Source organism: Cyprinodon variegatus, unplaced genomic scaffold (assembly GCF_000732505.1).
Source record: "Cyprinodon variegatus isolate N-32 unplaced genomic scaffold, C_variegatus-1.0 Scaffold1287, whole genome shotgun sequence".
Lineage (NCBI taxonomy): Eukaryota > Metazoa > Chordata > Actinopteri > Cyprinodontiformes > Cyprinodontidae > Cyprinodon > Cyprinodon variegatus.
Genome location: NW_015151740.1, coordinates 105,537 through 119,626, shown reverse-complemented (window position 1 = coordinate 119,626; position 14,090 = coordinate 105,537). Strand labels below are relative to the sequence as shown.

General features: G+C 39.1%; 2 protein-coding genes across 2 annotated transcripts in view; both read right to left on the bottom strand.

Annotated features, from left to right (window-relative positions):
* The window catches only part of LOC107102639 (glycogen phosphorylase, muscle form-like), a 46,734-nt gene extending 36,739 nt beyond the window's left edge, over positions 1 to 9,995 (bottom strand). Inside the window, exons 1-4 of the mRNA XM_015402023.1 lie at positions 9,663 to 9,995; positions 3,397 to 3,498; positions 1,240 to 1,318; positions 1,062 to 1,165 (exon numbers count right to left, since the gene is read on the bottom strand). Coding sequence (XP_015257509.1) covers positions 1,062 to 1,165; positions 1,240 to 1,318; positions 3,397 to 3,498; positions 9,663 to 9,905 — 528 coding nt within the window. The 5' untranslated portion in view covers positions 9,906 to 9,995. The remainder of the gene's footprint in view (positions 1 to 1,061; positions 1,166 to 1,239; positions 1,319 to 3,396; positions 3,499 to 9,662) is intronic.
* Positions 9,996 to 12,537: 2,542 nt separating this feature from the next.
* The window catches only part of sf1 (splicing factor 1), a 21,165-nt gene continuing 19,612 nt past the window's right edge, over positions 12,538 to 14,090 (bottom strand). Inside the window, exons 11-12 of the mRNA XM_015402027.1 lie at positions 13,377 to 13,541; positions 12,538 to 13,304 (exon numbers count right to left, since the gene is read on the bottom strand). Of these exons, the coding sequence (XP_015257513.1) occupies positions 12,970 to 13,304; positions 13,377 to 13,541 (500 nt within the window). The 3' untranslated portion in view covers positions 12,538 to 12,969. The remainder of the gene's footprint in view (positions 13,305 to 13,376; positions 13,542 to 14,090) is intronic.

The window sequence follows — 14,090 nt, the reverse complement described above, 5'->3', positions numbered from 1 at the left end:
ATTATGAGAATAAAATCGTAACATTATGAGAATAAAATCGTAACATTATGAGAATAAAATCGTAATATTATGAGAATAAAATCGTAACATTATGAGAGTAAAGTTGCAACATTTTGAGAATAAAGTCATAATATTATGAGAATAAAATCGTAACACTACGAGGGTAAAGTCGGAAATTTAAGAGAACAAAGTCAAACCTATGAGAATAAAGTAGAAAAATTACGAGAATGAAGAAATCATACCACAAACCAATTCAGAAAGAAAGCTTCGAGCTCCGACCAGCATATAACCGCTTCGATACGGACATAGTTGTTTATTGTGATACCGACGATAATTTGATGCCGTTGCTTTAAAAGACTTTATATTTCCTTATTTGTCAAACCGTTTCCAAAGTATAACTTGACATGATGTTCGACATTCCTCATTTTAGGGAAGAAAGGGCTTCTTGGAACAGTTGTCAAAAAATTGCCACTTTATTTCCGTAATAATAGGACTTTATTCCCTTTAATATCAGGACTTTATTCCCTTTAATATTAGGACTTTATTCCCTTTAATAATAGGACTTTATTCCCTTTAATATCAGGACTTTGTTCCCTTTAATATTAGGACTTTATTCCCTTTAATAATAGGACTTTATTCTCATAATATTACAAATTTATTTTTGTAATTTTATGGCTTTATTCTCGTAATATTATGACTTTATTTACGGAATATTATGACTATAATGTTACAACATTATTCTCAAAATGTTATGACCTTATTCTCATATCTGAAAAAAAAAATCTCTAGTTTGGCCCTTATACTATATCGTAATAAATTTCCAGTTTTTACTGATTTACGATTTATAGCCATCTGTAACAGGCTGAAAAAGGGACGTAGCTAAACAAACCCTCCTACTGCTATAACGGGCGAGACAAACCTATAAAATTACACATTTAAAATTTCAGAATTGTGTCAGATTTTGGATCTTAAACTAAATCCTGAAAGGTGAGGAAGTCCAGTGTCCTGCTGTCCAATGAGGTCCAGCAGAGAAAATATAATCTTTTATTGTTGGTACATACCTGCCAGCCATTGACGATTTTCTGATTGAAAATGCCGAACTCGTAACGGATTCCGTATCCGTAAGCTGCAAGGCCCAGAGAAGCCATGGAGTCCAGGAAACAAGCTGTGGGAGACCAGTTTCTGACATGTGAGACAGTCTGTAGGGATAATCTGCGTTGGTTTTAAGCCAGAACTCACCAGCAAGGCGACCCAGCCCTCCATTTCCCAAGCCGGCATCTTCCTCGATGTCCTGCAGCTCCTCCATGTCCAGACCCAGCTGAGGAACAACACATGGATTCAGCAAAGCTTGTAACTGTGCGGCCCTGCCAGATCCATCCGGATGATTTTATTCTGAAAGGTTGATCTTTTCTTTGTTAAGGAGGAACAGGAAGCTGGGCCTTCAGCTCTTGGCTCTTTATAGGTGGTAGCAGCTTCTAGATAAAGCTCTAGATAAATGCCCCAAGTTCAAACCTCCCTGTTAAATCTATCATTTGCTTCTGACTCATTGTCCTATTGTTAGCCTCATTATTGCCTCATTTATTCTCCCCCCTCCTCTGTTTATTGCCTCTCCTCCCTTTATTCATTTGTTTATCATTATGCATTTCATCCCACAATGTTTGCATTTTACTTTCATTTTAATCCTGTTTCTGGATTTACTCAGGGTGTGTTCTAACTTCTAAATGCCTTCTGTTGTCCAAAGATTATTACTTAAATTTCATTTTGATTCATCTAAAGAACATTTTGTGCCCTGCACCTGTTAATTTCTGCCCTGCATTTATGAATGGGTTTCATTACGGAAGAGGATTAGCGCCACTGAAAAAATAAAAAAAAAGTTAACAGATTTTTAAATATTGCAGTTTAAAATTTAGAATTCTGGATTGTGTGTAAAAAGTCAGAATTCTGAGATAAAAGTGAGAATTCTGAGAAAAAAAGTCAGAATTCAGAATTCTGAGAAAAAAAGTCAGAATTCTGAGAAAAAAAAGTCAGAATTCTGAGAAAAAAAAGTCAGAATTCTGAGAAAAAAAGTCAGAATTCTGAGAAAAAAAGTCAGAATTCTGAGAAAAAAAAGTCAGAATTCTGAGAAAAAAAAGTCAGAATTCTGAGAAAAAAAGTCAGAATTGTGAATTCTGAGTAAAAAGTTAGAATTGTGAATTCTGAGGGAAAAAAAGTGAGAATTCTGAGGAAAAAAAGTGAGAATTCTGAGATAAAAGTGAGAATTCTGAGGGGAAAAAAGTGAGAATTCTGAGGAAAAAAATGAGAATTCTGAGATAAAAAAGTGAGAATTCTGAGATAAAAAAGTGAGAATTCAGAGATAAAAAAAGTGAGAATTCTGAGGAAAAAAAGTGAGAATTCTGAGATAAAAAAGTGAGAATTCAGAGATAAAAAAAGTGAGAATTCTGAGATAAAAAAGTGAGAATTCTGAGGGAAAAAAGTGAGAATTCTGAGATAAAAAAGTGAGAATTCTGAGGAAAAAAAGTGAGAATTCTGAGATAAAAAAGTGAGAATTCTGAGGAAAAAAAAGTGAAAATTCTGAGATAAAAAGTGAGAATTCTGAGATAAAAGTGAGAATTCTGAGTAAAAAGTCAGAATTCTGAGTAAAAAGTGAGAATTCTGAGAAAAAAGTCAGAATTCTGGCTTTTTTCCCCATATTAAACTGAAATAAAATCTAAAAATTAGTTTCTATTTTTTCACTTGCCCTAATCCTCTTCCATAGTTCATAGTCACCTGGTAGCATGGTAGTGTGTCATCTGCATCGCTATGGTAACTTATACTTAATAAAATTTAAGTTAGGGGAAGCATGTATATGTTGAACGGGACTCGTCCTACGATGGAGCCTTGGAGAATGCAAAGAGGCCCAGGACCCTGTTTGCAACTAACTAACAATGCTAAAAAACATTTCATTTAAAATTTGCTCCTAAAATTATTTTGTTACATTTATTCCCGTCAAATATTGATACGTTAGTTTGTCATAAGAATGTCGACTTGTGAAACTTTAAAACTTGTTGATGATAGAAATCGATTTGGAATTCACAGTCATTATGATGTAATACCTGAAATTTATGGTGGGCCAAACTATATGAGGTAAAACAAAAAATCAAAAGTGCCATTAAACCAATAAATGTACCAGGAAGTAAATATATTTTCTATTTATCTAATACATGATAAAAATATTAAACAATTGAAAACACAGTGATGTAATTTAAAGTGTATTTCTAGGGGTCATCAATCTTTAGAGTGTTTGTTATTGGAGTCACAGGGTGAGATGTTTGGGAAGCTGTTTCAGAGACGGAGCTGAAGTTTAGTTCTGGAAACACTTTCAAAGCACCGATAGAGAGCGTCACTGATCTTCTTTACCTGGTAGATGGCCTCGTCACATGCGTTCTCCAAGCCCAGGTTCACCATGGTGTTCTGCAGAGTCCGACCCATGTAGAACTCCAGGGAGAGATAGTAGACCCGCTGAAGGAAAGCAGAAAACAAGCAGTGAACAAAGAGATTTATTTTAGACATGAGATTTATTTACTCCACATGTTGGAAAACATCTACTTTGCTCTGACTGAACTAAAAGGAGGCGACAGCAGCAGAAAAAAGACATGAACTGACAGCAGTGTTTGGGCACAAGGATGTGGAGCGATACTCCAAACTGGACGCCAGTTACAGGTTTGATTTCACAGTAAAAATAAAGAAAAACAAGATCACCTCCCGATAGAAAACGTCTCTATTATTCATTTAAGGCCGTTGGGAAGGCTGTGGCCTAGTTGTTAGAGCATTGCACTGGGATCCCTGAGGTTCTGGGTTTGACTCCCAATGACTGCCACTCAGGCTCCTTGAGCAAGACTGTCAGACACAGACTGCACTCTGGCGACCACACAGTGGCAGCCATATAAAAATCCTTTTAATAATATTCTAAAGTTTCATTGATTTATCTTTGCTGCTGCTGCAACAGGCTGAAAAATATGGAGAGAAATTTGTTCCAATATTATTAACCCTCTTAACATCCACCTCATTTTGGGGAATTCTCGCCTATTTTGCATCCCTAGATGGAAAAGCAAATAACTGAGGAACTGTAAGCCCACATTACCTGTGTGATACGTTATTTGAAAGCTAACATCTACTAGTTTCTGAACATATACATTAAAAATTGGGTAAAACACCCAAGCTGCATCACTATAAACAAGAATTAATTCTTGAAAATAATAGTTTTTTTTTTGAACAGCAGTTGTAAAGACCTGCTTGCTTGTTGTGGCTGCTTTGTCATGCTGCTATATCTGTGTTAACTGTGCTTTGGTGCTCGCTGCGTCCATAAAATGAATTTGGTGGTTGAATTGTGGAGAATCTAAGCTTTCCAACGACGTCTAACATGACTGGATTAGTAAACATTTTACCAGTATAATTTTCATGCATTCTGAGGTATTTTTAAAGGCTTTAAATCGTGGGTTTTGAGAAGTTAAAGCAAAGAACATATTTTACAAAGTTTATACAGGAATGAGTAACTCTAATTTAATACTTTTTAATGCTTTCTTAATGCTTTTAGAAATAGCTAATGCAATCAACAAGTACCTATGATTCTCATTTTATATATATATATATATATATATATATATATTAGTGATGTCATGAGATTAGCCGAGGCTTCGAGGCGTGTGTCGAGTAATGGAGGGGGCGTTTCCACGAAGCGCGTGTCGAGACGTGATTCATTTAGAGGAGGGGCCAAAATTGATGATGTCCGCTTCGGGAAGTGGCTCAGAAAGCGCAAGAATTTTGACAGGCATCTAAACAGCCTCAGTGTTCAGTTAAGATGTGGGAGTTTGGAGGAGAGCTGCTGTCAGCTGGATAAAGTTTGGATAGATTCTAAGAATAGATTGGTTGGAAAAACAACCAATCTAGTTGCTTAAAGCTAATTTGGTTAGAATAAACAATGTAATGATGAAAATTTGAGCAAACCACCGGACAAATCGAGTGTTAACATGTCATTGTTAAGGAGTATTTTCTCTCAACAACTGATATCTCCATAAGTGGTGTCATCTGTAAGGGTCAGGCTCCCACTCTAGAGGTTGATGGTTCAAGACCTGTCTTTTACTTTTGAAATTTGCGATTAAACTTAATCATTTTGGCTGATGAGACTAATTTGCATTGTTTTGCCACAATAAAAATATAGATTGGTTAAATTAGGTTTAGACAAAAGATTGGTTGAACACAACTTCCAACCTGATTAAAACCAAAAAAAAAAAAAATGGAAAAACTATTATGTTTAAATAAAAATGACTAACACCTTTCATTTTGCTCATCATTACCAGATTTGAACAAACGCTTTCACTGTCTGCTTGAGTTTATTTCACTAAAATGGCAGAAAAACTGTGCACCTTAAATGATTGTTCTAAGAAATTTTACACTTAAAATAAACTTACAAAAGATTTTATTACACACAACTTAAAAGGGGGGAAAAAAACAGTTGCAAAAAATAAATAAATCACATTTTATTGCAAAACTGTAGTTCGGCACTCCACCAGTAGGTGGTGACATGTTCATATGAAGCCTCATGAACTGTGGGGATCGTTGAAGCAATTTGGCCAAACGGTTCAAAGCCTCATGAGGCTTCATCTCACCATCACTGATATATATATATATATATATATATATATATATCAATATAAACTTAGCTTAATACTGCGTCATCTTAACTGTTGACAGGCTGCAGCCATGATGACTAATTCGTTTTTCATCCACTTTTGTTAAAATTTGCATTTTCTCTAGCTTTTTCTGCGCCTTGAGCTTCTTTTCCGAACTTAAAGGCATACTATGCAACATTTTTCAGTTAATTAATGTGTTCCATAACGTTTTGGATGATTAAATGAGTCATTTTAGGTCGAACAAAGGTTTTCTCGGCCGCCCTGGTGGTCTGTGGGGGAAATACCGCACTTGCAATTGCAGGAGCACCGACCCGCACCCACAGGCTCAGAAGTCTTGCGAGAGTCGGTCTTCCTTTACGGCGAGAACTGCTACACCCCCCAGTTAAAAGCATGCTCGTTGCTAGCGCAGTGGCGACCTTTATGCAGTTATCATGGCGGAACCAGCATGAAAACAGCGAAAGCCCATGTCGGAGCAGGCAAGAAAGAGGAAAAGGGCTCTGGACAGAGAGCGGAGTCGTATACGGCTGAACATCGGGCAAGCTTTTTCTTAATTGCGAGAGCTAAAATAAAAAGAGGGCTGTATGTGTGACGCCGACCTCGCGTTTCTGCTGATGCGATTGTAAGTAACTTTGGAATGGTTTCTCTCTCTCTGTGTGCATGTTCATACTTTCACTGTGTTAGTCATTGTTTGTACTGCCTTTTTTCGACTTTTGTATGATCGTGGTCTGTTGCTGAGTAGCTAAGTAGCTAGCGGGATGTTTAGCAAGTTAGTTAGCTTGCTGCCTAAACATTGTGGTTGTGGTAGGTGATAACTGCATCGCTTGCTATTTGGCAAACTTGCTTCACATGTGAAGTATCTCACGACTGTGTATTTACTTTACTAAATTCCTTATTTTGCGCAGATTGGGTTTGAATCGCGTTTTGCAATGAGCTGCATAAATCTGAAACCAGTACAAAATGTAGTCGCGTTTGTTAGCCATAAACCTCACGAAGCTAGTAACGTTATGTATAAACTAGCGTTTACCGACGATCCTAGAAGCGTTTTTTGTCTGACTGTGATTTATTGTCAACCACGGAATGCATGGTCCCTCTTCCTTTATCTAAATGAGTCCCCGACCAAAAAAGTGTCATTGTTTGTATTATGACTTTTTATATGAACATTTATTTCTCTTTGTTGAAGTTATAAGCGATGGCTAGTCACATACCGCAGTAGACATGGTGATTCGTTGCGTTCGCCTGTCTGCTAAGCTCAAAACAACCGCGCCTGGTTTGACGGAGAAACCAGGAGAACCGCTGTGCATATTTACGACAGTGCACTTTTACTTTCGCCCTCTGGGGGGAGCCTCGCTGGAAAATCAACACCGGTTGCATAGTGAACCTTTAACAGTTTTATCAACACGGTTGATGAAACTTTAAAATCGATGGAAGGTGGAACCTCCTCCAATCCTCAAAGGATGTGTCCTCCTTTAAAACTGAGCCTAACTCCTGGACCATCCGGAGGTGAGATTCATTTATGAGGTGTTTGCAAAAGTTCAACAACCGATATTTATACAGTTTGTCATTCATTTTTTTCCCTCAAGATTTTTTTTTAAACTTTTTTTCTCATTTTTTTGTGGCGTTTTTCCAAATTTTTGTGTCGTTTTCGTCAATGATGACGAAATTATTTTGTTGACGCTCCTTTTTTTCATGACGATGACAAAAACTGACGAGCTAAACACGGATCTTTGACGACAAAAAACATGGCGACTCATATGTGTAGGTTTTTGTTGATGAGACCCTAAAAATGATAGCGGGTGGCGTTTCAGACATCATTGTGCTGTAATCTGTTAGACAAGCCAAGCAGTATGAGCCGTGATGCTGCCGCCCTGGCAGCAGCGTTATGGTCTGAGAAAATAACCCGCCATGGTCCGGTACTGCAGGCTGAACTCTGATCTTCCAGCTGTGCTTGTGCAGAAATGCGCGGCGACTCCGATGGTTCGCTCTCAGCAGTACGGCTCTTCCTGCTCTCGCTACTTCATAAACTAAATGTGGCTGATCATCCTCTGCCTAGCATAAAAAATCCCTCTGTCTAACTATCAAGATTTTATTTCTTCCAGCTCACAAGAGGTGATGCTAAACATTCTTCCTTTTCTACCAAAAGGAATTCCTAAATTATATCTAAAGCAAATAATTAATTGCTTTCTGTTTATTTCTATTTATTAAAGAGCCCGATGAAAAGGTACATAGATCTTTGAATATTTCTCTCCAATTGTTCTAGTTTGTATTTAAATATAATGTATAAGTTTCCTTGTAATGTCATTAAAAAAATTTCTCGGTTTCTTTTAAATATTTCAACATTTTAGGTAGCGTAGACATTCAGTTTAGGTCTGGGTTGCCATGGCAATGATGTAGGTTCTCTCCTTTTTAATATGAAACCCTGTGAATTTAAATCTACTTTGACCCCTGAGCAGCAGGAACTAAGGGCTAAATTAAAGAAATAAAACAAAAACTGTCAAAGTAGAAAGAAGAAGGTTTTTTTCTTTGTTTTTTTAGAGTAATGCAGATTTTATTGATCTGTGTTTAATGCAGAATTCATAGTAGATCAGGAAGTGTTTGCTTTGGGATGGAAACCGTGGATGTCTAAAATAATTCCTTTATTGGACATTTTGTTAGCCTGTCTGTCTCCTATATTAACCATTACGATGTGTTGAACCAGATCTGCTATTTTCACAACTTTTGTGAGACACTTTTTTATAAAGTAGGGCATTAATTCTTAACAAAAAACCTATTTAAATTCTTTAAATCAAAGTTTTCTGTCCAACAGCAATGATGAACTGCATGGCATTATTCTATACCCCGCTATTGTATCATCTAGAATAGAGCTGTAAGTTTTAGTCGACTAAAACTATAGCATATAATATATATAAACTAAATCTAAGATGGCTGCCGAAAACAAGACTGGTCCTCACAGGGACAGTGAAGGGTAAAATTTGAAAAATGAGATTTGAGAAGAACGCAGTTTCACAAAACTAATTTGAAAAAAAAAAAAAAAATATTTGAAAAAGTGCAAATAAGTAAACTGTAAAAATATTCCTTTAACTTTTTTGCACACAACTTTTTGATTGTGAAGTTTACCAGGTTCTAAAAAAAGCCATTTCTGGCAAATTTTCTATTTTAATATTTTGGAAAAACTGTCTCTTCATAACTAGTGAAGCGCTGGTCGGTAGGGGGGGGTGGGGGTTACCATTAGGCAATAGTAGGCAGTTGCCTGGGGGCATGTATGGTTAATACAGCTATTCCTTATTTGTGCACATTAATTATGTTTTGGATAAAAAATATTTGGCTAAAATGAAAAGTCAGCAAAAGAGGGAAAAAACCTAGAACAGATAATGGATGTCTATTCTATTAACATTTCTCTATCTGTAGAATGGGGCTGTTTTCGGAGGGCCCCATGCCTGTCTTTGCCTAGGGCCCCAGATTTCCTAAATCCGGCCCTGATTATTAATAGCAAATAGGTTTGATCTCAAACAGTCCTTCAAACAGCAGAGGGGGGTGAGGCCATTTTGAGATGCGGCCGCTCGTGGAGGGGATGAATGGACGCCATCACGTTACGCAACTGCGTTCCAACAACCGGTTGCGTGTGTTGGAAGAGTGGGCCGATTCCTGCGTGTCGCTGCAGCAGTGTGTGGGGTGGGGGGGAGGTACAGTGAAGGTCACAGAAGCCGATGGAAAAGACACCAGGCGCGTGCATGAGCCGGAGCTGCTAGAACATAGGCGAGAAAAAAGTGCGCGTGAACAGCGGGAATCCTGTGCGTGACTATAAAAGGAGGAAAGCGGCACAGAAGACGTGCGCGCGCACACACACACACACACACACACACACGAAGTTCGACGCCGCAGCAAGAGAAGCGCGAGGCCTCTCATCCCTCGCCTCCTCAGCCCCTCCCCTCCCCGCGCGCTCATCACATCAGCTGTGCGGACGTGCCGCCGCGGACTGCGGCATCAGCTGCTTACTTTCGGGTCCTTGTCGTAGTAATGCTGCTGGGTCCGGATCCAGCGGCCCACCAGGTGGTCCCGGACCGTGTTCGCCAGGGCGAAGTAATAGTCCCGCTTGGTGGCGACGTTCCGGTCCTTCACCAGGGTGAAATGCAGGTGTCTGTTAAAATTAGTCTTCAGGTCCGCTACGTTCTCCACCCCGGCCAGCCCCCGGACGGAGATCTGCTTCCTCCTCTCGTGGTCGGTCAGCGGCTTGGCCATGGCTCCAATGAGCGGCTTTATCAGGCTGAATGCGGAGCTGAAGCCTCCCTGTCCTCTATAGTCCCGCTGAGTGCAGCTGGACACGGAAACCTTCCGCCTCTCCCCTATTTATAACCTCTGGGTCAAGATGGGAACGCGAGGACGGGCGCTTCCGCTACAACCCTTTCACAATAAAGCTCCAGTCTGACAGGCTGCACCAGAACCGCAGAAAGAGAAAAAAAATTATCTGGTTTTACAGACGGAACTGGTTCTGCTCATTTCTGACAGGAAACACTTTATGGCGGAGCGTATAGGAATTTGTTCTTACCATTTATTTTTAACCTTTAAGATAATTTATACCATACAAATGTAACGAATTCTGACTTTAATCTCACAATTCTGACAGCTAACAAACATGCTAGCATGTTTAGCCGTAGCCATGTCTATTTTAGAGACTAGCTCTCTTGTTTCTCTTGCAGGGACCCTCAGGGACGGAAAAACTCGCCTAATTCCATCATTTTCCACCAATGTGTTCCTGTTTCTCCCAATCAACTCACATCTTTATCAGTGAAGCTGAGTGCTCCACATCTCTGCCTTCATGGAGCCTATCTACATTAAGATCTACAATTCTCAGATTATAGTCAGAATTCTGGGAATTTTCCCATATTAAACAGAAATGTTAAAAAATCAGTTAACTTTATTTTTTTTTTTTCTGTGGCCCCAATCCTGGTCCATATTTATGCTATAGAGATGCCACAAATTGTATTTTGAAAATTATTGAGAATTATTCACACCTTCTAATCTGAGGGTGTATTTTCATGGGGCCACAGTAGAGGAAACAAAAATTTTCACCCGAATTTTGAAACAGAAAACAAAAAAAAATTTAAAAAAGGATTCAAATATAGTAAGAGAGCTGCATAAAGTGAAATTTCCATTCAATTGGGTTTAATTAAAATGTCTTTTAAACTGAAAATATATATTTTTTGGCATGAAAATTGTCATTTGGATTATTGTTAAATTAAAAATAAAAAACTAAAAAAAAAAACAACTAAAAAAAAAAACAAAATTGTGGCTCTATAAATATCTAAAACAAAGGACTTCAACAGGGGGTCCGGTACAGGGGCCATATAAGGGCCAGGACATTATCTACAGGGGCACAGGCCCCCGTTGGTCCCCCGTCTAGAACCGCCCATGGTTATGGAAGTTTTAAACAAACTGAACATTTAAAACTGGATTTAAACATTGAAATGAATTACGTAAGAATATTGGGAGTTTAAAAATGTAATAATTTCTAAAATTCAGAAATGGATTAAAAAAAAGTAAAACAATTTATAAAGGTACAATTAAAAAAGTAGTATAAATTTAAATGGGAATAAACATGGGTTAGAAATTAATAAATGCTGATCAAAGCTGGATTAAAAATTGAGAACGTTAAAACACTAAATTGGTGAAAACTGAAGCAAAGAACATCTGTACGCACCAACATCTGTAAACCTCTAACCCTAGAAACAGTACATTTAGATTTTTTTATTTTGGTCAGGCTAAAAAAACAATACAGGGCTTTCTTTTATAAAGTGTCTTTTTTCTTTATTCCTAAACCTTAAAACTTAAATAGTTTAAAGATGAAAACTTTCATATAGTCGATATTTAGCAATAATCAGTTTGAATTTTTTTAAAGACTCCAAAGAAACTTTATTTGGCTGGAATAAAGGGAAAAAAAAGAAAAAGTCTTGTATGGTTGCTGACGTTTGGCCTAAACTTCAACAACTGAGTCTGAAACTAAATTCTACGGAGCCCCTCTGATGACATGCTCAAAAAAAAAATTTTAATTTAATAGACTGAAACTAAGTGTTGAGATGTCCTAAAGGCAAGAAAAATAAACAGAACTTGTTCCAATGGCTGCCATCAGATCCTTTAGCAAGTTTGCAGTGAAAGGAAGCAGCAGAACGAGCAGGGAAACTACGTTACATAACATTAGGGAAGACAGCCAAGAAATCCTCAGAGGGAGAAAAAAAAAAACTCCTCGGCAGGAAAACAAAGGACCTTAGATGGATGGAAAGAGAAACCAGAGAGCCTGAAAAGGTGACTTTGATAAGTTTATTACTAAACCAGGCAATGTTTCAACAGGTTTTCATTCAGAACAGAGTTATGCCAAAAAAAAAACCAAACATTTTTCTTCTGAAGCCTGAGGGACATGAACCTTATCCCCAGAAGTCAGCAGGACACTTTGTCAGGAACCAAACATAAAAACTTTCCTCTTCAGAACCAAACTACAAATGGTTAACACAGCTAACATACACTTCACTTATTACAAAAATATTCATCTTGTTCAGCTTCAGGCCAAAACAGAAAACCAGTCACTTCAGGTGAACCATGCAAGTTTAGCTCCGACCGGTTCAAACCGGTGGAAGTTTATGGGATGTTTTGAGTTTTTGCCAAATTTCGGATAATTAATGATAACCGAGAGCAGACAGTGACACGCGTGTGACGCAGAAACATATGGAGGGAAATCTAGTTCAGCATTATTGAAAGCCAACGCCTTGCAAAAAAAGGAGAAATTGTTTCAAAAATATTTTTAAAATGTAATTTACAATATGAACGCTGAAGTGAAACCGATATCTTAATAGTTTCCAGATTTAATTTTTTTTTTAACAATCTTTTCACATCCCCCGAAAAATTGCAAAAATTGAAATGTGAAAAAATAAATGTATATATTGGCTGTTATGTTAGATATACATTATAAGTTACTCAAAATTTTAATTTGCGAATTTTTAAAATGTTCATTTTTAAAACGAAGCAAATTTCCTTTTTCCTGAAAGGCGTTTACGATAATACTGGAACCAATTTCTCTCCGTAGCCATGGTGTTCACATCCACACAAACACTGGCGTGTCCATGAAAAAAAATTTAAAAAAAAACGGGGAGGAAGGGAAGATGGCCGACCGTTCCAGCTGTTCGCCGCTGGAGCAATAAAATTAGAGCGCCGCTTAGACATTTCTGCTTCGAGTCCTCGCCGTCAGTCGGTAGCTGGTGCGTCACGTCCTGCTGGAGAAGGGGAGGGTGTGAAAACTTTTTCTGTGGCAGGATTAGTTCTGTGGAGGAGGTGGAGGGGGAGCGGGGGGGATCCCGAAGGGCGGCATGCCGGGCACCCCCATGCCCATCATGGTGACAAAGTTGGAAGGGTCCATAGGTGGCGGAGGCGGCGGCGGGGCGTACATCATGCCGGTGGAGCCTGGAGGAGGAGGGGGAGGAGGCGGGGGCGCCCCGGGGGGCAGCGGGGGCTGCACGCCGGGCGGAGGCGGCACCATGGATTGGGATCCGATGGGGAGCGGCGGCTGGGCTGCGGACGCGGCGGGCTGCTGGGGCTGCTGCCACGGCGGCAGGCTGCTGGAGGCGGGGCTTGAGGTGGTGGTGGTTGTATCTGCGGAGTTAGAGGACACCATTAGACGCGGCGGAAATTTAACCGGACGCTCGCGGCCTCCTGATCGCTTACTCTGCTGCCAGGGTAACGGGGTGCTGGTCGCCATGCTGCTGGTAGGAGGCGGCGGTGGAGCCTGCTGTTGCCACGGCGGCAGGGCAGCGGATGGAGGAGGGGGGGGCTGGTTGCCGGGAGGAGGAGGTGGGGGTGGCATTATGCCCATGGGAGGGGGGAGCATACCTAAAGGGAAAATTAAAGAATTAAGTTTCTGCTCCGGAAAACATTAAATTGTTTTACTTCCTTTTTTACATAATAAAAATAGAAAAGTAATAAAACGACATGATAGAAATGCTGCTGCCAACGTCAAAATTATGGATTTCTAAATAAAAGACAAAATTCTGAAAATGTTTAAAATAGAATCATAAAACCTAAATAGAAAATGCAGGTGGAGGTCCGTCTCCCTGAAAGTTGAGGAATAAACTGCCTTGTTTAGCTGAGTTTTTCTATCTAAGATGTGCGTCTCTATCTGCTGTTCTTGAGTGTGAAACATGGCGGCGTCCGCCACAGTCGCTCTACTCTAACCTCACTCTGATGTTTTTCTGCAACTTCCTGTTTTGCTGCAAAAAACGACCAGAAATCGGATCTTTTTAGTTTAATAAAAGATGGAACCTATAGTCCATATTGGTCACATTTCTACACTATTCTACAGAATTCTTTAAAACTAATTCTATTCAGTTTATTTCTATAGCTCCAATTCACATCATGTCATCTCAGGTCACTTTCCAGTTC